Consider the following 22,138-nt stretch of genomic DNA (forward strand, 5'->3'; position numbering starts at 1 on the left):
TTTTTTTATTTCAGACATGTTTGGAGACTTTAATATTTTCAACAGCACTGACTACTTGGGCATCCTGTCTCGTCAGCATCGAGATCACAGTGCAGGTGGCAAGGTTGTTGGTGGGCAGAATTCCTTGCCTGAGGTTTGGCCTTTCCTGGTGGGCATTGTGAAGGAGGTCCAAGGGTTCCTGTGCGGTGGTTCAGTCATAAATTCAGAGTGGATTCTCTCAGCTGGTCATTGTTTTGTGTCGTAAGTTCACTTGAATCCTTCAGCTTTAAAATTTTCTTTAAAAATTAACTGAAATGAGATTAATTGAAAAAATAAATACTGAGTTGGCTCAAGAAATCCTGCTCCCATGAATTATCATATCAGTGTCAGGTTTTAGGAGCAAATCAGAAAAAGAACTTTTGTCAGAACTCTTGTTTTTCCATTTCCAATTAACTCAGAGTAGCGATTCAATAAATGTATTGTAAACCTTATCATCGATAAAGACGGACCCTTCAGGCCAGCTCAGTGGTCCGGGTTAGATATTTATTAATATAATTGGCAGACTGTCTTATATAGGTATATGGAAGGAGCTTCCCTATTTGGCCAGTATTGGACATCAGATCCCCCTTGTAGTTGCCCTCTAGATCATGTGAAATAGAATGGATTTTTAAATGTGTGATGAAAGATAGTACTGTACAGTAATTGATACAATCCATCCCCCTCCTTTATTTTGAGGTCTAGGTATTGAGCTATATTCTTTAAAATTTGATGTAATGTTACCTGATTAATAGGTTTGGATCAGGCCATTTTGTTATCCCTCAGAGTAGTCTATATTGTGAGAAAGGAGGCTAGAGGTGAGTGTATAGATTTGTGGAGGCAAAGCACAAGAAAGATTTGTGGTGGAGTTTGTCAGAGGCTCTTGTGTCACTTTGTTGGAGTCGATGACATATGCTTACTGTATGTGTAAAAAGACATGAAAATATGTAAAGTGATGAAAATGTGAAAATATCACTAGAGACTGAGGGAATATTGATAGGCAGTGAGTAGGAATCTAAAGTGAACCCAAACTCGTTCTTAAATTCTGTAGTCGGTTTTTATGTGAAATATATGTATAATTGTTTAAAAGTGGTTGTATCATTTTTGTCAAGGAAATGTAAGAAAGCACACACATTTGACAGTGCAGAAGTGACAGTGAATCTGTGCCCTCCTTGCCAAGTTTAGTTTTGTTTGCCAGCATGTACAGTAATATTTCCATATTTAAATTTAAATACCATAACTTCTGTTGTTTGCCATTGAGTTGAAAAAAAGGAAGAGAAAAATTAAACTGGACAGAGGTTAGCCCAATTCTGGTAAGAAAAATTAAGTAGAGTTCATGTGTGAAGGAAATATTTATCAAACATTTGCTCAGATAATGTAGCTTATAATGTATTTTAGGGATATTCCTTGAAGTTATTAAAGTTGTAGTAATTTTGTGTAATGTATTGCATAAAAATGACAGATTGCATAAAAATGACAGATGCTAATGTGAAATGTAAATGAATAAGGATAAGCTTATGACAATCTTGGACAAAAACTGGCAGAACTATTAGTTTTATCCCCCCCCTCCCACCTCCATTTTTTAAGCAGGGCAGAATATCAGTCTTTTGCTGGGACAATGAAGGATTATGAACATAGTTTTCTTTTAAGCTTAATTTTTATTGCAGTAATGACTGGTCAAAATTCTATATTTCAGGTATCAAAACAGATTACATGAGATTCAGGCAGGTATGCTTCGTCAGAATTCTTTTTCACCATATACCCAAACGATAAGGATTTCACACGTTGTTAGGCATGAAGACTATGACGTTATACATTTAAACAATGACCTCTCTCTTCTCAAGCTGGAACAACCATTACAACTAAATAGGCAAGTTATGCAACTGGCATGCCATCTTAAGTTTCAATTTTTTTATTCTAGTGTTATTCAGATTAAGTGGGGAAGGTTGTTTTAGATTTATGAAGTTAAATTTCCAAATAAGTCATGTATTTTGGTTTATATGCATGGTGCTTTGTCTGTTGGAGTGTTACATTGTTACAGTTTTTTTTTTTTTTACAGTACTTTCATTTAATAGTACATGTAGTTTTGCAGACTGATGTATGATGCACTGCTAGTATTGGTCGGTGTCTCTTTTAAATGTGAGGTTTTGAAACTCTGTTTCTAAACTACTATTTTATTTTAGGTGGGTCCGACCAGTGTGTCTTGCAAAGAACTTCACAATGGAGGGTAAACAATGCACTGTAGCAGGGTGGGGTGCCACCAAGGAAGGTGGACCTTTAGGTAAATACTTCAGTAAAGAATTATTTAACTGTGGATAGCAGTAAGTTTCTCATTCTGCTTGAAGTTCTTTTTTCTGAAGAGAACTGAAATATTAAAAGCTTGAGATTGATAATGTTCCTGAAGGGTTTAGAAGTTTTCCCTTTGGGGAGATTTATCACAGGCACCTATATGAACCTGTTCTGCCAGTAGGTATTCCTATATTGAAGTGTTATTCCCAGGTAATTGTTATAGGTATTTAAAGGTGGAGCAAAAATGGCATAGGAATAAACTTGTTGTTTTGGAGGAATCTTGGTAACACAGTAAACTGTTACAGTACAGTACTCTAATTGTGTAATTTGGGCTGCCAGATATGTTTGTAATATTAGGTTATGTATAGTTCTCTTCACCATCCATTGAAGTATGGGTTTGATGGAAAAACAGCTGTACAGTTCTGTCAGATTAACTGAATTGGAATTTATACCCCTACATAATGTCAGTTTACTACTAGGTAAGACTAAACAAACCATATACAGTATATACACTGGTCAGACTCCAGAGGAAGGCAGCCTAAGGTCAGAAGTAGTACAGGCAAGAGTAACCAAACTAATCCCATCAGACACACTGGATACCAATATTGTACAACATGGAAATATGCCATTTAAGAAGTCAACATTAATGTAACATTTAAAAGATACTCAAAGGTATAATATACACTTCAGGTATATGGTTATTCTAAATAACCAAACTGGATTCAACAAATTGAAAATGGAAGTATGAAGGTTGAATGCATGCAAGTGTCAGAACTACTTCATATAAAGTGTAGCATGATTTTGGAATGAGACAGGCTAGTTCAAGAGTTGATTAGACTAGTTGTTACCACACACACATGATTTTATATTAAATAAATTGCATTTTTGGTATCTATGTAATCCTATTTCTATAAAAATTAATTTGCAGCTGATGAGCTTCAGGAGGTGGTTTTGCCAACTATGGGAACCTGCAAAACCTTCTATTCTCATGTCCGTGACAATGAAGTGGTGTGTGCTGGGTATCCGGAAGGCAAGAGAGATTCTTGCCAAGGGGACAGTGGGGGTCCCATGATGTGCAGAGAGTGAGTTCTTTATAAGTTCGTGTTTTTTTCTGGTAATGATTATGGAATACAGTACACAATTCCATAGACAAACCAAACTTCATTTATGGAAGACATAGTTCCTTTGAGATGAAGAGATAAAAAGTGGGTATAATCTAGTCAAGAAAAGCCTTTGTCACCACTTTCCCAGAGAGTAAAGAGCTCTAGTGATGAAATAAAAAGATGAAAAAATATTGCAGAAAGAGAAAAAATGCAGAAAGAGGAAATAATACATTCTTGCTAGGATTCCCAGAGTAAGATGTAGTACTGTATGCATCATGCCAGTGAAATTTGATATATTGCAGAAGCTAGTGTTCTATGAAATATATTTTTTTTATATTTGATTCAGGAATATTGCTTTGTAACAAAATAAACATCAAGTGGATTAAATAGGGTGTGCAATCTTGTATGAGTTTCAGCTAATATGAGTGGCTTGAAAGAAATTTCTCATTATTACTGTCATTTTAGGGGAGATATCTGGGTCCAAGCTGGAGCAGTTTCATTTGGTTCTGGTTGTGCACGGCCTAACTCGCCCGGTGTTTATAGCAGAATGACATTTTATAGAGAATGGATCTTGAACACTATTGGTAAGTGCATATCAATCTTTGTTGTAGTATTAGCTGTGATAAGTCAAATGGAGTTTTTAGTGTTTAAACTTTTTAAATAAATAACCAAATAACATTGCTACTCCAAAATTGTTAGAAACAAAGTGGTGGGAAGTATAGAAAATTGATTAATTTGTGCATTTTACATACAGTATATTAAAATTTAAAGATTTAAGAGACACTGTATTGAATCACGTACCCAAATGCAATTAAAACAAATGATTTACAGTAGCAAAACTTATGTTAGGGATAATTAACTTGGAACAGTTGTAACATTTAGAGTATTGGGAAATGGGGCACTGGGATAACTAAACTTTCTCATTCTGCAGAGCGTATGAAGAATGCTGCTAACCTTCCACCCACCAACAAAGGACCTCGTAGATCTTGTAAAGGAGCAGAATGTAGGCATTCATTAGGAACATGCTTAACTCTGGATAGGGTGTGCGATGGTAAGGTAAGTTGAGAACTGCTTGCATTAGGTTTTATTTAGCCTTTAAATATAAGGCAACATGGGTCATCTAAGATGGGCCATCTATCACAAGTGTTGTACTGTATAATAAGTGGAAGCTTTCAGTCATGGTGAGCAGAATTAAAAGAATCTTATAGTGGGTGTCCTTTAAATACCTTCATATTGTCAGTACCCTTTTAGATGTCTTGACAATGGAAAAGTGTTCAGAATTGATTAGATCTATTTTAGTTCATGTAACTTTAGTTTAGGTTCTTATATAAAGTTTTCATTTTTGTCCTGAAAGTTACCTGTACTGTACGGATATATGCTTCAGTTGATTCAGAGGGCTCTTGGGTCTTCCCTTGTAATCGTTACAGAAATTAAATACAACTAGGACTGTTTGTATGATGTACTAAGAAAGGACTTAGTTAATAGTTATGGAACAACCATAGTAGTGGAAGGAGAGAATGTCCTCAGGATAGTTAATCTTAAAATAGAAACTGGAATCCATTGTCTTAACACATTTTTCATATTTTACTGCTAAATCGGCAAAGCTGCTGGGATTCCTAGCCGTCCTTAAGCTATAATTCCTCCTTCTCAATAAAAAATAAACTTTAAATAGACCCAGGATTTTGGAAAAGTCAGGAATTCACTGTTAACAGCAGTATTTAACACATAGTAAATGTTTGTTACAGTCTTATACATCACTGCTGGTCTGAAACAGGGAACAGTGGATGAACCTGTTCAATTTTGTCATAGCACAGTAAAATATAGACATAGATTGTTTAGTTTGCAGTTAATAATTTTAAAGCTGTTCCGTATCCACAGGTGGACTGCTTGCAAGCCCAAGATGAAATTGGATGTCATGACAGTTTAATTTTGACAAATAAAAGTTCTACACCTGCCACATCATCTAGTGCTAGTACTACAGCTACCAGTAGTACTGCTTCTGCTAATCGCACCACTACTACTTCTACTACCAGCCCCACTACTTCTACTACCAGCCCCACTACCAATACTACTGCTTCTACTAAGACCACTAAAACAACTCCTAGTACCACCACCACAACCCCCAGAACTACTAAAATCACTGGCTCAGCTGGCTTATTTTTTCCTACTAAGCCTTCGACATCCAGCGTGTCAAGCACCCCTGCTGGTAAGTGCTTTGATAGTCTACAGTGGCCTAAGGAAGCTTTAGACCCATTTTTTGATGATCTTAGGTCTGCTTTGAAGGCTATGTTTGAAACAAGAAGTGAAAATTTGAGATTATTTTTTCTTTGAGATTTAGTTTTAAAACACCAATGGAATAATAATTATTGTGGCCTTTTTATGATGTTGATGCACTTCCTTTTTCATATGCAGTGGTCCAGTTCACAGATCCTTCATGAATGGTTAAGTTTTGATTATGCATGCAATGAACAACTTGACCAAAGCCTTACTTACTACAAACCACCATGTGCTGTGTAGGTCTTTTGCCAATCATCTTGATCTACTCCTCTTTTACTACATATCATTCATGGCATGAATCATACTTATGTGCTTGAAAGATACAGTCCCTAGGCATAGATTTACTGCACATTTCCTGGGTATTGGTTCAATGTGACTATACCTTTATTAGTAATGCTGTTATGGTATGCCTTTTGTCCCCTGCTTTAGTTGCATCTTGTCATGAATCTTATGAATTTGATCTCATGACTGGATCGGATCCCATTTGTAACGTCTAGGATTCTTAGCAGGTAGCTTATCAAATACATGTAACCTGAAACCTTGCTCTCAGTATTCTCAACATTCTGCAGATATATTCTTGCAATCAAGTATGAGATCTTCCTTTGCTTCTTAACTCAATATATATAATTTTGTATACGTAGTTGTATAGTCAAAATTACCACTCTTGTGTGCATCATTATCACTCTCTCAATTTTCCTGTTCAGTGTTCTGTCACAAGCGTGAATTCTTCAGAAGCCTTAACTACATTTTCCTTTTATATCTTTTAACTCTTATTGTTCAACTTGCCTTCATCCCTCTCTGTAGCTCTTGATTTTTGCAGTCAAAATTGTCATCAGCGCAGAACGTGAACAAAGGGGGCTTCTCCTTTACTTTCTTAGCCATTAAATCCAGCTCCTTTACTTCCTTGGTCATTACATCCAGCACAGTATTTAACAAGGGGCTTGACACTGATCCATGGTGCAGTCATACCCTGGCCTGGACGCTGCTAGTCATCCCTACAGTACTTATCACAGTGTTTGTACATTTCTGTACACTTGACTAGTTCCTGGCATATTTTTCTGGTCCTTCCACTCCATACTTCCTGTTTTCAGTCATTTCATTTCAGTATCTGATCTTGTTGACATTCAACAAAAAACCAGGCGGCTTCTTGGGCCTGTGTCAAGGATTAGGTTGAGTTGGGATGTACATTTTCATTATAAATGTTTCACTGAATGGGCAGATACAAAATTTGTTGTCTACACTTAACACCTATAATCACAACACATTTATTTACACAAAAATCACAATGTATCCAATCATTCAGCTTTTATTCCCATAGTGATTTGAAAATTAGATTAATTTTTATAGTTTCAAAATCATTACACATTCAGTGATTCAGAGTTGCTTATTAATGGCCTCAAGAGCCTCGACCATTTTGATAGCCTGCATGTGATTATTCTGTGGTGAATTATGCAATATTCAGTTATGAGTGAAATGAGAATAGAAAACAGACGTGTAGCACTGCATAATTACCTACTCAGGCTATATGATCCTGAACATGCGAGTTGTTCAAGATTAGTAGGTCATAAATTTTTATTAAAATGTGTAATGTACTTTAACTTTGAGGATCGAATATCATATAAGCACTGATATATTCTTAGGGGCTAAGTGCACAGCTTATTATATTCTCCTAAATCCAGTCTTTCCTCTTATCAGATGATGAACCTGTTACACCTTTACATGCAACTCAAGACAGAGGTGGATACAATAATAGCCACAGCATCCTTCTCAACTTTAAAAAATCCAAAGAAATTGATTGCTCTAGAGATGACTTTCTTTGTTCGATGTAAGTAAATATTTGTAAAGTTTGTGCTTGCATGCTCATAGATTTTATGTAAATTGTAAGGTACCAGTTTTGAATTTTGATTTGCCAGACCACTGAGCAAGAATTCTAGTTTGACACTGTCCAGTGCAACTTGACTGTAGAGTACAAGCCTAGTTTTCAGTAGTACAGATTTGCATACCTTTCAGTATTTTTGGAACTGATTTGAATCTTAAAAAGATAGATGCATTGAGAACTTGGATGAACGTATGTTAAGATCTGAAACTGTAATGATAGTATCAAAGAAAACTGATATCATTGAACTCCAAATGTTGTATATATATCATTTAGGGTCAATTGACATTTTCCTTCAGTGTGTTTGGATACTTGTAAATCCAAATATCCAAGGTTTTTATAATGTGTTTTATAGTGCTGTATGTTATTTCAGTACATATTTGTTTCAAAAACTAATGGTGTTATCTGGCTTGCACCTTTAACTTTGGTAATTCGGTATACCAGCCATATATATAAGTATATATCTGTAAATGTACAATAATAGTACATAAATGGTCATAGTACTTTTTGTCTTGTTTTACAGAGTGCCTCAATGTATATCTTGGGAAGCAGTTTGTGATGGAGTGAAAAACTGCGCTGATGGCACGGATGAAATAGGATGCACATGCTTAGATCGGCTGCTGAAATTCAGGAGTGACTTTAACTGTGATGGATATTATGATTGCTTCGACCTAAGTGATGAATTTTGCAGTAAGTGAAAATAATAAAGCAGTAGCAGTCAAAGTGATATATCTACCCAGGTTTAATTATTAAAATATTTACAGAACTGCCAGTACTGTATAAATAATGCATGACAAGATTCTCAGGTTGGGTGCATCATTTTTTTTAGGCCCAGAAATAACTTTATACTGTTTATGCCCAACAGTTTATACTGCTGTCCGAAGTTTTTGGAGAAAGTTATCTCTAGACCCGGCTGTTAAGAAATGTGGCCATAAAACAATTCTTGGAGTTTTTTGTATACTGTAATCAGTTGATAAAATGCCAACTAATTTACATAAAAGTATGAGTCTTGTCTATGCTTAGGCATTAGGGTTTGGTAAAACAAAGGCTGCTATGTGCTAAGCTGTTGAAATAGGCATACAGTATTCATATAAAGAGACCTTAAGGTTACAGTATATGTAATATGTACTAATAGAAAATGAAAATTACCTTTAATATTCACATTTTTACTGGGAACCAGTAGAGATTATGTAACAAACAGGCTAGGAAACTAGATTCAAGGGATTTTGATGTATTTGGATAAGGCTAGTCATTTTTTTAATGAAATATTGTTGAAACTTAAGCTATTCATTTTGTCTGCAGATCACTGTGGAGACCAGTTCTTGTCTCCCCAGAGTCGGATGTGTGTACCTAAGAGTGCAGTTTGTGATGCTGAGAAAGACAGCACGTATGGGGAGGATGAAATACATTGTTGTAAGTGTACTTAATTTTTTTCAATTATGGCTCTGTTGATATCTGCTGGAATCAAAATGTCACCAGGGTTCAATATCCTCCCACTTCACCCCAGAGGGTACAGTTCATGCAAATGCGGTTCCATTGTGCTTTTTTCAGTACACACAATACCAGATTTCGGTAGTGGTGATAATCTGACTTCCAATCAGTAGTAAACCTTTTAACAACTTCAGTTGCCATCTTTAGTGTGCAATTTTGTTCGAATCCATTAAAGAGGCTGAATTTAATGACAATATTAATTTTTGGTCATTTCAAGTGTTAGCATGTGCTTTGAGAGAATGAATGAATGGATGAATGAATGACCTTGCTTAACAAATAGTTTTCACTTCAGAATTATATCAAGGTGCTAAAATGTAAAAATAAATAAGTACTGTGTTTTGGATTCCTGTCCATTAAAGGAGATGGAGTTGACAAAGCAGTCAAAGCTGCAGTCAAGTTACTATGACAAGATCACACTTGGATATTCCTGTTATATCAATCTCTAAAGTCCATTATAATTAATGAATGGCTGAATTTGGAAAATTGATACATTATTAATTAACAAATTTAAACAAATCTAGCCCAGTGTTGGAATGTAGATAGAATATAGAATTAATCATATCAAAAGGACAGATAAGTAATTTTGACTCCTCTTAGAATTGGTAAAACTTATATGATCCATGGATATTTGAATAGCACCACATAATCCAGTCCCTGTATGTATAAAGTGCTGAAAAACAATAACAGTAAAACATTTATGTGAATGTCCAAAGTATAATTGATAACGATTTTGGGAATGTGGTTTAAACAAATTTTGTCAGTCTCTACATTTTCATTTAACCCAATTATGACATAATTGAGGAGCAGTAATTAGATGAAATCTAAACTGTATCATCAATTAAAACATCTGTGGGTCATCCCTGCAAGAGCTACTTAAATAAACTAGCTCAGTGGCCTGGTTAAACCAATACCTGTAGTAATAATAATACACTAATGGTAGTAACTATTCCTACTTTACAAACAAACTAATAATAACTGGTACAAAAAAGTACAAAATGAAAGTAACAGAATTGAAAAGCAAGAAAATGGTTGTGCACACCCTGATTATTAACCGTAAGTAATTTGCCTACTTGTACGCAGGTGGACAGACAAAGCAGGCACAATAGTTTTCTTTTACAGAAAACTAAAAAGGTGAAAAAGTAATTGAAATGAATTAGTATAAAAGTTAAGAGAACAATTGCTTATTTGCAGAGATTGAGAGAAATCGAGTCAAGTGACCAGGTGCACAATCATTCCTCTTAGGCTAACTTAAAAGCCAGCATCTAGGATTGGGTATTTTTACACCTTTTGAATCTTAATACTGTACTGTAAATAGTAATGTATATTACATAGTTGGCAAAAGTGAATGCCCATAAGCTAATCTATTAGATCTAGGGAATTACTGGCATTTTACAGGAATTACTGGTGTAGGGAAAAAGGAACATACTTTTTGGATAATTAAATTTTGCCTGATTAGTAATTTGTATTTATAACTCAGTTGAGAAAAGTTGAGAAAATTCTATGCATATCTTGGGAAGTTGAGGAGGAAGCTGAAATATTAATAATGCTGATTGCCATTGTTGCACAGATTAGGAAAGTGTGTTTTTGTAGTATAGGGGATCATTAACATAAACTGGTTTTTGTTGTGGCAGTCAACCTGCCTGATTTCCTAGAACTTATTGATAACTAGTGTCAATCTTTTCAGTGGGCCTGTTAAGGAGACCTGGAAAATTAGAGTTTGACAAGTTTGGTAACCTGGAATCCAATCCAGGTGGTTACTTGGTTTTACGCACCGGGCAAGATTGGGAAGTAGTGTGTGTTGATGATATCAAGAAAAATATTGGAGGTGAAATTTGTGCCTATTTAGGCTACAGGTAAGATATTTATTGAAATAAAATAACAATGACATTCATTAAACAGGGTTATATTTGTAAAAACTTTGAAATTGTTAATGTAAAGTTGCTTCGGTTAATGAAATAGTTTACATTGTGGCTTTCATCAGGCTGAAATCATTATTTTAGTTGGTGTTGGGTCTTCCTTTACTGTGTTAGATGTATCATGAATTCTCTTCTTTCTATTGTGCCATGCACTTTTTTCTTGCATTTCCAAGTCTGTCTTAATCGAGAGTGCTTTTCATTGATTTTCTGGGCATTCTTACTATTCATTTACTTCTTTACTACACCTGTTTAAACTGTTCCTTTTCCATTTCACTTGATATTTGCATATGGTGATCCTAGGGAACTTTCTTTTAGCCTCTGGAAACTATATCTCTCAGCAAGTTTCTCATTTGAAATATAGTACTGTGCTGTAATCTTCCTAGTCCAACCCAGACAACACTTCTCAGTCTGTTTTTTTAACCATCTTGAAGACCTATCCATACACCACAACATAATCCTCTTTCTTCCTTGATATCTTGCATATATATGACTGAAAATTTATACTATTTGCTAGATTTATATCATTGTCAAATATATTCACTACTTAATTGCTTTTAGAAGAAACCTCTCGGATGAGCATCCCAAAAGTCACTATACTAAGAGGACTTGGTTTCCTTTTGAGTTGGAATCACAACCTAAGTTTTGATTGTTTATTTCAAACCCATGTTCTGTTTTTAGTAAATCTTTTGAACACAAGATGTTTTCCTTGAAATTTACTATTGATATCCAGTCATCTGCATACATATGTGGCAGTTCACAAGGGACTACTCTGCACTCATGTAGCTTCTTCTGTTGCAGTCCGTTGCAGTTGTAACCAATTAAGGACTGTTTCATCCTTGATAAACAGCAACAGTTGTCTTTATTTACTGTATACACTTATTGCAGTTTACCAGCTTATGTCGTCACTAGATTTCAGATATAGGACTGTCACTTTCTCAGTGATTCAATTATCAGATTTTGTGATTCTCATCTAATTTTTCATCTTAACTGTCAAATGTCCTGTCAATATCTACAAAGATTTCATAAGATTCATTGTTGATTTCACTACTATTAGTTACCTCCTCATGAAGGCTGCCTCTGTTGATTCTTCTGGCATGAAGCCAAGCTAACTATAGATAACTTTTAAGCTTTTATTTTCAGCCATCCTTCTTATGCCTCATCCAGGACTTTGAGAATGCTCAAGTTACTTAATCTTATGTATTTTCTGTATTAACGTGCATTCCCTGATTATTCAACTATGCAAGTTAACTGCACTACTTTTCCCTTACTTTCCTTTATCCAGTTTCCATATTTTCTATAAATTATGCATATCGTCCACTCAACAGCCATCACATAAGTTATGATACTGAAATAGTTAGGTGGTTTTGTACTGAAAAACTTTACTGTGAAATTTATTAATTCTCTATATTTTGCAGTCAACTTGTAAATGTGACGTACAAGACATTGCCTACAGTAGTTGAAAGAATATACCCAGCGGCTAACAATCCTTTCAAGGATAAAACAAAGCCCTCTGGGTCCAGGAACTTCAATTTCAATAAGAGCATAGATGAATTCTTGCCTCAAATGGGAACATTACCTAGGGCAAAGATTGCAAGTGGTAAAGTTAGTAAAAGGAGTCCATATACTGAAGCCCTAGAAGGTAGACACGATCCACTTAAGTTTATGAGAGAACTGAGAAGTTTAGCTAGGAAGAGGAGAGCTAAGAGAGAAACTTGCAAACAGGTGAGAAATTTAATTCTAAATGCAAGACCTAAATATTTTTTGGTATATGAACTAAGATTTTCACGAATGTATTGCTGTGTTCTCAGGCATACCTGCAATGTGGTGAGGAGGCATGCGGAAAGGCACCTTTATATTTCTATGAAAGTGTTACTCCTGTGTGGATGCCTGGTGGAACCCCTTGGGCTGGTAGTGTTTATGTTGACGGACAGTACCGCTGTGGATCAACCCTAGTCCGTCCTGATTGGGTGGTAACGTCTCTTTTCTGCATGTTTGGTGTGGAGTGAGTAAATCCTAAATTTTGTAGAGTTTGGTCTGGGTCTCACTAAAAGGCTGTTTGAAGAAAGACTCAATATCCATTCCTCACCTTGTAATAGCCTTTTGAATCAAATGAGAATTGGAAGCCTTCCAGAACTAGAATTTCTTCTCCTTGGACTGTTATAAGGGTTTAACTTTTAATCCTTTGTATTGATCTAAAATTTATTCATATACTCCTTACATCATAAAGTTGGTTAAAAATTTAAGCTTTTCTGGATGAAAATTTTCAAAACATGACTGGTCTATTATTTATCAGGCATCAGTGTGTAATTATTCAATATAGGTAACAAACTTGGGGTTTGTTGAATCCACCGGAAGTAACTAGTCAGTTAATATATTTTGTTTCTTAGTGAGGAATTTAGCACAAGGTTTTTATTATAATGCTTCTGGTATCTTTTATAGAATCTAAGGCATTGCTCCTACTGGTTGCCTGCAGTTGACTGTAGATATGTTGCATGCTATAAGTCACAATGACTCCTCCTATTGGATCAATCATATTCTTCAATTTCATGTGCAAATTTAAAGTTTTTGTGGATCAACTAATGCCATAGTAACAAATACAACCACTTATCCAAGGCATTGAAACCAGCACATCTAGTTATATACAATTAAAACTCTGGTTATGCATTTAAAACTTTGTAATTTCACAACTTCAGATTTGTCATACTGGGTGGAGATTCTTGAGGAACTAATGGGTAAATTGTAAAGAAAATGTTACAATGCATGCAACTGGTGAAGCTAGTGGGAGGGCTGCCAAAAAATTGTTTGCAGAAGCCCAGGCAAAAGTAGTCTGAAAATGGTCTTGGTTACAGTATCATATGGTGCAGTCTTCTGTCATTAGCATTCTTTCCTTGTGCTTAGGGAGAATCCCCCCTTGCCCATACTATCATTTATACATTGATTTGTAATATTAGCTGTTATTCCTCCAGAATCTTTAATTTCTTGCCATGTATTCACTGAGATATAGTACATGACAGCAGTGAGTTCTTATGGAGGCATCAGTCAGTGTTAGGTGCGAAGGGGGGAAGACTGTTATATCAGACCCCATTATACATGGCTAGCAGTCGTTATTGTGGAAGTAGTAATGATTGCTTACTCCCTGATGGAGTTAAGATTATGAAACATGTCTAAAGGTTCGCATTAAAAATTGAAACTATTTTAAAATAATTGTTTCTTGTAGAGTTAGAGAAGTTTGCCAAGGAGTGTGGTTGTAGAACCATAATTATTCGGTCATATTACAGGTATTAATAAAATTTTACTTATTTGCACTTAAAATTTTAGTTGTCACTTTCATAAGAAATATTGCTCAGATGAATTAAGATTTTCTCCCTAATCGATGCAATTTCCTTATCAGCCTGGCAGCTAACATTGTGACGGTAGTGATGGGTTCTTGGCGTAACATTGGAACTCCAACTCGCCTCTGGGGTGCACACGAGTATGAAAGGCAGATTGTTTTTATGGAAAATGTGAGGGGGACAGACATTCTGGTGATGCATCTTAAGGAAAGGATGCCTAAAACACCATACATTAATCACCTCTGCCTTCCTACAAGGTCAGTTTTAATGTTTTTGTGCATATTCATGAAATATTTTAATTGTAATTGTGATTAAAATAGAATTTTTAATTATGATTGCTTGTATTGATAGAAGTCCTTCATAAGTTTTAATGATACTACTAGGTAACTTTGCAAGCTTAACGAATTACTGGGCTTTCATTCTGGTCATATATATAATAATGTTTTACAGTATACAGTATAATAAAACTAGTAATATTACTAATTGATAAAAAGGTCTTTGGAGTATAAGAAGCTACCAAAATTTTCTCACACAGTGAAAAGAGAACTTTTTAGCTGTTGCCCATTATATACTTTTATGCAGCTTTGCTCATAAACCACTTTCTTTGTTTTGGTCAGTTGACAAACAGATTTTTCAGTGGCTGTACTGAACTGTAGATCCATTTTAACAAGATTTCCCCTAGTCTTATGAAAAGTTTTTGTTCAGAATATGGCAGTATTAAATTCTCAATAATCTTGTAGAAATCAACTTAGGTTTCTTCATCATTGGAGTTATGTTTTATAGGTTGTCACATTTATATTATGATACTGAAGTGGGGTTCTATCTAGTGCTTCACTTGAGTATTTTCTGCACTTTGCTATTTCAGTGTGTTGACCTTTTGTTTGTTAGTCTTCTGATGTCACACAGCTGTAACACACTTTGAGTATTGTAGTAATATTTTTTGTGATTGGAGTGATGATGTTTTACAATATTAGACTACCTTTCCATTGGATTTCTTACTGAATACTGCATTATTTTACTGTGAAAATCCTATTTACTTGATCATATTCAACATTCATAATTTGTGGGATATATCCAGGATAAATTGTGGTATATATCAAAGCTAAGTGCTGTACCATATTTGCTGACATAGAAAGGGCATTAGCATTTAAGTTGCACCTAAATTTCATAGTGATAATTTGGAGAAAAATTATTTTTCTCTAGATCTTCACAGCCATCCAGACTTTTAAGTTATTTTGAAGCTAGTTACCTGCTGGTGTTTAAATATTACAACAGATGAGAAAGTAAAACACTTGTATATAAACATAAATATTTGTATTGTATTGTATATTGCTGATATCACTTCAACCACCCCAACTCACTCTTTTGTGGTTGAAGCATTGAATGGTTGAAAGCAGCCTGGTGCTTTGCTTTATATTGTAAATTTTTTCATTCATTCAGATGACCATAGCAGCTTCTTTGCTCTCCAAAGCAGTCTGTTCAAATATCTTTACTTGAATGTAGAAATTTTCATGCATTTTGGAAATACATAATTCAGGATTGATGAATTGAATGATTGTGTATTGATAAGATGCAGCAGGGTAGCAATGTAATTGGTATAACCACAGATGTTTTAACTGTATGATCTGGTAAGCTGTAAAATTGAAATGGTGCATCTCCTAGTTTGTTCGTTAAGTAATACTGTACAGTAATTGGTTTCTTTGTTGCTGCTGACTGTTGAAAGTTCTTTGGCAATACAGATATTTGTCCAAGATTATAAAAATTAGTGGAACAGATTTTAGAATGGAACCTCTAAATAATTTTGGTTACTGACACCAGACAAGCTAATGATTTAGAAAGAACTAGTTTTTGAACCATTGAACTGGTTTTTAAGTGGTTCAAGCTAAATCGCAGTAGTAAAGTGCATTCATGTCATAATAAGTGCATGCATGTTATAATAATACATTGCAAAGCAAAGGTTATATGAAGTGAGTACCTAGCTTCTAAACGGCTTGTGTGATTAAAATTACATCATTGAAGACATTGAGAATAAATAAATATGTAATTTGAAAACCCCAAGAATATTGAGAGATATTAAGTGCTACTGCCCTTCAGTAGAAATGTATGGGGCATTCTAAGTTTGTGATGATTATTGGACTTTCATACATGCTTTGCATTTCAAAAAATGTGAAGACATTTAATTTTGCTGATGTAATTGTCAACATTTTTTCAGTGAGGTAAAAGCTGATGAGAATATGACATGTGTGATTGCTGGGCCCTCAGAGAAGCACTCGCGAATAAATTTAGGCATACATTTTTATTTATCATCATACTGTTCAAGCAACGAACTTTGCCCAAAATACCTCAATGAATCAGATATACCTTGTATGGTAAGTCTTTGTTTCGTATTCCTTTTACAGTTCCCCTCTGAAAGGTATTAATTTGAATGTAGAAAGAAATTTTTCCGATTTACGGAAATTTTCATTTGGTCAAAATCATCTGAGGGTTCCCTTTCTCAGTGGTTTTTTTTTGGACCTTCTTATTGGACTGGTCTTTGTCGTGCTACTTATATGAGTGCTATTGAATTCAGTTTTTAACGTTGAAAAAGGTAGTGTTGCTGTATTTCCATGTAGTAAACTTAGTTCTTGAAATTAGCAGTGCTTTGTTTTTTTGTAGTAGACCTATCAGCAGTGTTAATTGGAGAAGAGCTTGATAAATATGCGTGCAGTTATAAATGGCTACCTTTTGATGTTATGCTTTGTGTAGTGAAGGAATTGCAGCCCCTTGGTGTGACCTATGTATATGTTCTTGAGTTGGTTTTGGTGGACAATGTAGTTACTGTAACGTTTTCAGCGTTCTTGGGCAGGAGTGATTGCTTGTCAAAACCCTGCAGAGCGTCATAATCCTACATGGTTTGCTTTTGGAATCTGGGCATACAATCCACCTGGAGAAGATTGCACTCTTCCTGAACAGCATACTTTGTTGACAAAATTACTTGTCAAGACAATTGTGGGAATCTTTGGTAAGTATCAATTGATTTAGAGAAATAGCATCTAAAATACAAATGAAAGATTAAGCATGATACATTAATGGCTAACATTTGATTAGTTAAATTTGTTTCTGAAATGGGCTTTATTCTGATGTTCGAGCCTTAATTTTCCCACCAGAAAAATTTACTCTAAAGTCTGTGGCGAGGTGTAGTGGCGACTTGTGCTCAACAGGAGTTTGTTTAACCAAGTCTGACATCTGTGATGGAACATTGTCTTGTCCTGATATGAAAGATGAACCACCAACATGCCCAGATCTTGTAACGAAGTGTGAATTTAATGAGAGATCTGGCAGTTGCAGTGAGTATTTGACGGTTAATGAAAGTTTTGAGGACATCGATACTATAGTAGCTGTGAAACATTAATCATGTGTTTGTGGTGAAATACATGCTTCTAAAGGTATTGAGTCTAGAGCATATGATAGGCTATGTAAATTATAAGGTTAGGCTATTGTTTGGTATCTAGCTTAAGCTACAGTTAAGACATAATCCACGGTATTCTCATTACCTTCATAACTCTTAGTACAACTAAAGTAGTGTCAGAGTGCAAGTTGGTTGAAATGTGCTGGATCACTATATGCCAAACAGTCATTTATTTAAGTGATTTCTGATAAGTTAAAATGTGCAGAACAGTCAACCAAGAATTCAAAACAATTTTTAGTCTTGCCTTTAGTGTATGATACAGATTCATAAAGAAATAGTTAATTCAAACAGAATTAAGACGGACAAGCAATGGATTGTATGTCTAAGACTTGTATGGTTGGCCCAGATAAATGAGCTATGGGATGAACAGTACCTCTGATCTTGACCCGGAATGTAGAGAAAGTAATACATTTCACATAGTAAAGTAAACTGTCCTTTTTCAATCAATAAAGAATAAATATTTTTATGTAATTATCTTAAGGAAATTATAAACACTTAGATTTTTAAATTTTTTTTTAATCTACTCTTGAAAGCTTACTTTGATGTGTACTTATACATGCGTGGTTAAAAACAAGTCATAAGAAACAACCAAACGAGAGTAGTATTTTTATATGCATGAATAAGCACAAGTTGTAAGGGCCAGCCAGAAGAAGGTATAGACCATAAACTATGTTGTATTAGAGATATTGTATATCAAGCTAACATCTGCTCAAATTTTCAGCATGTCCAAATAACTGGATCCAGTGTGGTGATGGGTCTTGCATCCCCATAAACAAAGTGTGTGATGGAGTGCTGCATTGTCAGAATGGTGCAGATGAAAATAACTTGTGCACTTGTGGAGTGGTAAGTGTTAATTTCCTCATTAGGGGTGTGTGCGTGAGTGCGAGTGTGTGTGTGTTGGGGGTGGGGGCTGGCTTTTTGAAAAGAATTCTTACAAAGAAATTGAGAAGTAAAAGAATCATTGTGTAAGTCTTTTGTAATGCTGCATATTAGTGAAATGAAAGTAAGTTACTGTATTGTAAACTGGATTAAATATGCCAGTCCAGTACAGTAATTTTTTCACTTTTAATTTTATTTAAGAGGTTGTTGGCAAAGGATCCAGGGCGGATTTGTGATGGAGTTCTAGACTGTGCAGACGAAAGTGATGAAGATGTGTGTGGATGTGAAACCCCACCATATGGATTTAGATGCTACTTGTAAGTAAATTTTTTTTTTTTTTTTTAAGTGAGGGGGGACTTGATAACTGTAACAAGATTCCTCTAATCCTACATATCTTCAAACTGAATCTTGTTACAGGGGTTTAACCTACTTTGATTAATTGGAAAATGTTCAAACATTTGAATTGGATGGTAAGAGAAGGATATACCGAAGTTAAGTCCCTTTTGGCTGAACTTCATGTATGAATAATATGTCTGATTTTGTGTTGAGGTCCATGGGCAAGGGATTAGCTGTTGTTTATGACTGATCCTGTTTTATTTTCAATTTTAATTTCTTCTCAGTCATATGATGTTTCATGCTTGTTATTGTGTACTTATGGACCTTTCATTCAAATAAAAAGTTGAGGCATTTCAATGAATGCTTTTACAGCATTTTAATTTTTCAAGTAAGAGTTTCATAACAAGAAACCAACAGTAAAAAAGGAACAGGTAGTAAACTCGCTTCTAAGGCCAGCCCTGGAACAGTACATACTGGATGTATAGTCATCTTTTTGTGAATAAGCATTAATGCTGATAAATTGTATTAAAAAATCTGACTTGGGTCACACTTCTAGACACTTAAATTGGGTTTCTCATAAATTTGCAAATCCCCAATTCTGTGGAAAGATATCGAAAGAATTTTAGCTGCTGGGGATCTGCAGGACATTGGAAAGAATGCTAGGTGCTTCTTACCTACTTACACTGTTACACATTCGGTGTTTGGTCAGGCTAAGATTAGGGTAACATACGTTTAGGTAGGGCATACATTCAGAAGCATGTGAGGGTGAAAGTTATATGAAAGGTACCCAGTCAATAATTTTTTCTATTATCAGTTACCATATGCAATTTATTTACAACTCCTCTGTGAATTAACCAACTGTAGATTTATTATATTGAAGTTTTTCTATATTTTTTAAAAGGTCTGAACACCAGAAATGTTTACAAAAGTCTCAGCTGTGTGATGGAGTTAGAGACTGTGATCAAGGGGAGGACGAAAAAAGCTGCATTGCATTGGCACCTAATGTAATTGTCAGAGAGGATGTCTTCAAGTAAGTTGTTTTCTGATTATTTAAAAATGTAGCAATTATAGTTTAAAAATTTCCATAGTAAATGAGGATATTGCTAGACTGACTTGTGTAAGATTGGGATAGAAAACTTGCTGCTGTAACAACATTGCACAGAGAGAAGCTTAAGAATTTTTCATCTATGCCCTACTCCATGAGCCTTCTCCTTGGGAAGATACTGCTTTAATCTTTAATGTGCCTTGTTCCCTCTAGTCCCCAGCTGTTTAGATTTATCATATACTTTATATCCTTTTTAGTTTGTTACATTAACTTAGTAGTCTTTTAAGTTTATGATTGCTTCACTATTCACCTCTTAAAAGAAAAAATCTTGTTGCATTTCCATGTCTAGAAATGAAAATTGTGACTTTGTGGTCTGGTGAGCAAATCCAAAATCAGGGTGACTGAAATTTATCAGAAGGTACATTCTTGCCATAGGCCAAGCATTTGTCAGTAGGGTGTAGGAGTTAATGCACTTACTTAACAAAAGGGTAACAGATGGTATCACAGTAGATGTTTGGGAGATAAGTGAATGAGTGTGGAGTTTTTTTTGCTTGGTGTGGATAATAATTACTTGAGATGGAAGAGAAGGATTTAATGGTTAAAGACACTTTTGGAGGAGTTGGAGCTTTGTTACCATGTTAGTATACTGTACTGGAGCTTGAAGCATATGAGAATGAACCAAGAGGAGCAGCATTAGTCTTTTGTAATTGAAAAATATTAAAAGGCCAGACCTCGGGCAAATAATAGTACTGTACAGTATTGCAAAATCATGGTTGACATGTTGTGTTTGTCTGCTAAGCAGAGATAGAGCAAAAACAAAGAGAATGGAGGAGGTTGTGAAGAGATGACTAAAAGTTGAATTTAGTAATGGCTGGATCACATTTGAAAGATTATATAACTACTGAAGTATTATACTGTATCACAATTGAAGTAACTGAAAGATTAGGACTTTTGGGGCAACATTTGACAAGGAACAAGATGGGAATTGGGGCTATTAAGTACACAAGATTTACACAAAGGGGAAGCCTGGCCAATATTGTTGATCTGGAAGTAATTACTGGACATTGTACTCTTTTTATCATGTAGTAGCACTTCATAATAATCAAGGTTTCTATGTAAGAAGTTTCTTTAAAGAGGTTAGTTTGATGATTTCTCTTTCATCTGTTGACCTTGGCATTTTCTGCTTAAATTCTTACTTAGTCCAGTTTTCTTGTAAGCTCATTTTTTTGCTCAGGCAAAAATATTTGGAAAATTTAAATTTCAATACTATTATTGACGGTAGTCATATCTAACGCTGTACAGTATAGTATTGGAGCAAATTTTTTGGAATGGCTATTTTAATATTATCCTCTCGCTGCAGACAACCCCTTCGATTTCCTGAGGGATACTTAACCATTCGCCTTAAAGGAAGATGGTATACTTTCCTTTATCAGAGTTGGGAGAGGTATTTATCCCATTTAGTTTGCCTCCAACTTGGCTATGCCCGAGCAGCTACAACTGATGAGAGAATGGTCAACACAGCCATGGTGGGCAAGGCTCGTTCAGTGGGCTATAATGAAACCTACTTCAGTAAACTACTCGCAAGTGATAAATTGAGCAAAACTTCTAGTTTTGGTGTAAATCGTCCAATTGTTTATATTGTTTGCTCAGTGATAGAGGTTGCAGGTTATAGTTGATGTTTTTGTTAATGTCAGCTAAAAGGTATAAATGTTAAATTTTAATAAGTTTTGTAATGTTTAATTTTATTTTTTATTTTTATTTGCTGATGTTTTATGCATAAATTAAAAGTTTATTTTGTATATCAGAGCTTTCATTTAACTTGTATGTGTAATTACTTGGCAATAATTAATCTTTAGTAATATATGCCACAGTAAGAACACCTTTATGTTGAGTTGAGAGCAGTTGGTTATATAATACAGGAAAGTTTGTGTTTGTGTAGTGGAAAAGTAAAGTAACAAATATGGTGGTAATCAAAATTTTTATGTAAAAAACTCTTAATTGTACATGTCAAGCTTAATCATCGATTTATATACCTTGACCTATACCAATTTGTTTTATACAGAATGAAAGTTCCAGATGGGGCCTATCTTTTATACAGTTCAACAGGGAAACCTATCAGACTTTGGTTCTG

General features: G+C 34.9%; 1 protein-coding gene across 1 annotated transcript in view; it reads left to right on the plus strand.

Moving 5' to 3' along the window:
* Nucleotides 1-21,806, plus strand: part of ndl (serine protease nudel) — a 30,484-nt gene extending 8,678 nt beyond the window's left edge. The window contains exons 6-26 of the mRNA XM_067129614.1: nucleotides 15-240; nucleotides 1,712-1,885; nucleotides 2,199-2,296; nucleotides 3,233-3,386; nucleotides 3,873-3,991; nucleotides 4,339-4,463; nucleotides 5,286-5,613; nucleotides 7,380-7,509; nucleotides 8,084-8,250; nucleotides 8,863-8,973; nucleotides 10,736-10,904; nucleotides 12,383-12,689; nucleotides 12,776-12,969; nucleotides 14,359-14,556; nucleotides 16,512-16,668; nucleotides 17,132-17,300; nucleotides 17,446-17,625; nucleotides 18,469-18,590; nucleotides 18,828-18,943; nucleotides 19,864-19,992; nucleotides 21,368-21,806. Of these exons, the coding sequence (XP_066985715.1) occupies nucleotides 15-240; nucleotides 1,712-1,885; nucleotides 2,199-2,296; nucleotides 3,233-3,386; nucleotides 3,873-3,991; nucleotides 4,339-4,463; nucleotides 5,286-5,613; nucleotides 7,380-7,509; nucleotides 8,084-8,250; nucleotides 8,863-8,973; nucleotides 10,736-10,904; nucleotides 12,383-12,689; nucleotides 12,776-12,969; nucleotides 14,359-14,556; nucleotides 16,512-16,668; nucleotides 17,132-17,300; nucleotides 17,446-17,625; nucleotides 18,469-18,590; nucleotides 18,828-18,943; nucleotides 19,864-19,992; nucleotides 21,368-21,683 (3,689 nt within the window). The 3' untranslated portion in view covers nucleotides 21,684-21,806. The remainder of the gene's footprint in view (nucleotides 1-14; nucleotides 241-1,711; nucleotides 1,886-2,198; nucleotides 2,297-3,232; nucleotides 3,387-3,872; nucleotides 3,992-4,338; nucleotides 4,464-5,285; nucleotides 5,614-7,379; nucleotides 7,510-8,083; nucleotides 8,251-8,862; nucleotides 8,974-10,735; nucleotides 10,905-12,382; nucleotides 12,690-12,775; nucleotides 12,970-14,358; nucleotides 14,557-16,511; nucleotides 16,669-17,131; nucleotides 17,301-17,445; nucleotides 17,626-18,468; nucleotides 18,591-18,827; nucleotides 18,944-19,863; nucleotides 19,993-21,367) is intronic.
* Nucleotides 21,807-22,138: the final 332 nt, after the last annotated feature.

This window comes from Macrobrachium rosenbergii, chromosome 27 (genome assembly GCF_040412425.1).
Source record: "Macrobrachium rosenbergii isolate ZJJX-2024 chromosome 27, ASM4041242v1, whole genome shotgun sequence".
Lineage (NCBI taxonomy): Eukaryota > Metazoa > Arthropoda > Malacostraca > Decapoda > Palaemonidae > Macrobrachium > Macrobrachium rosenbergii.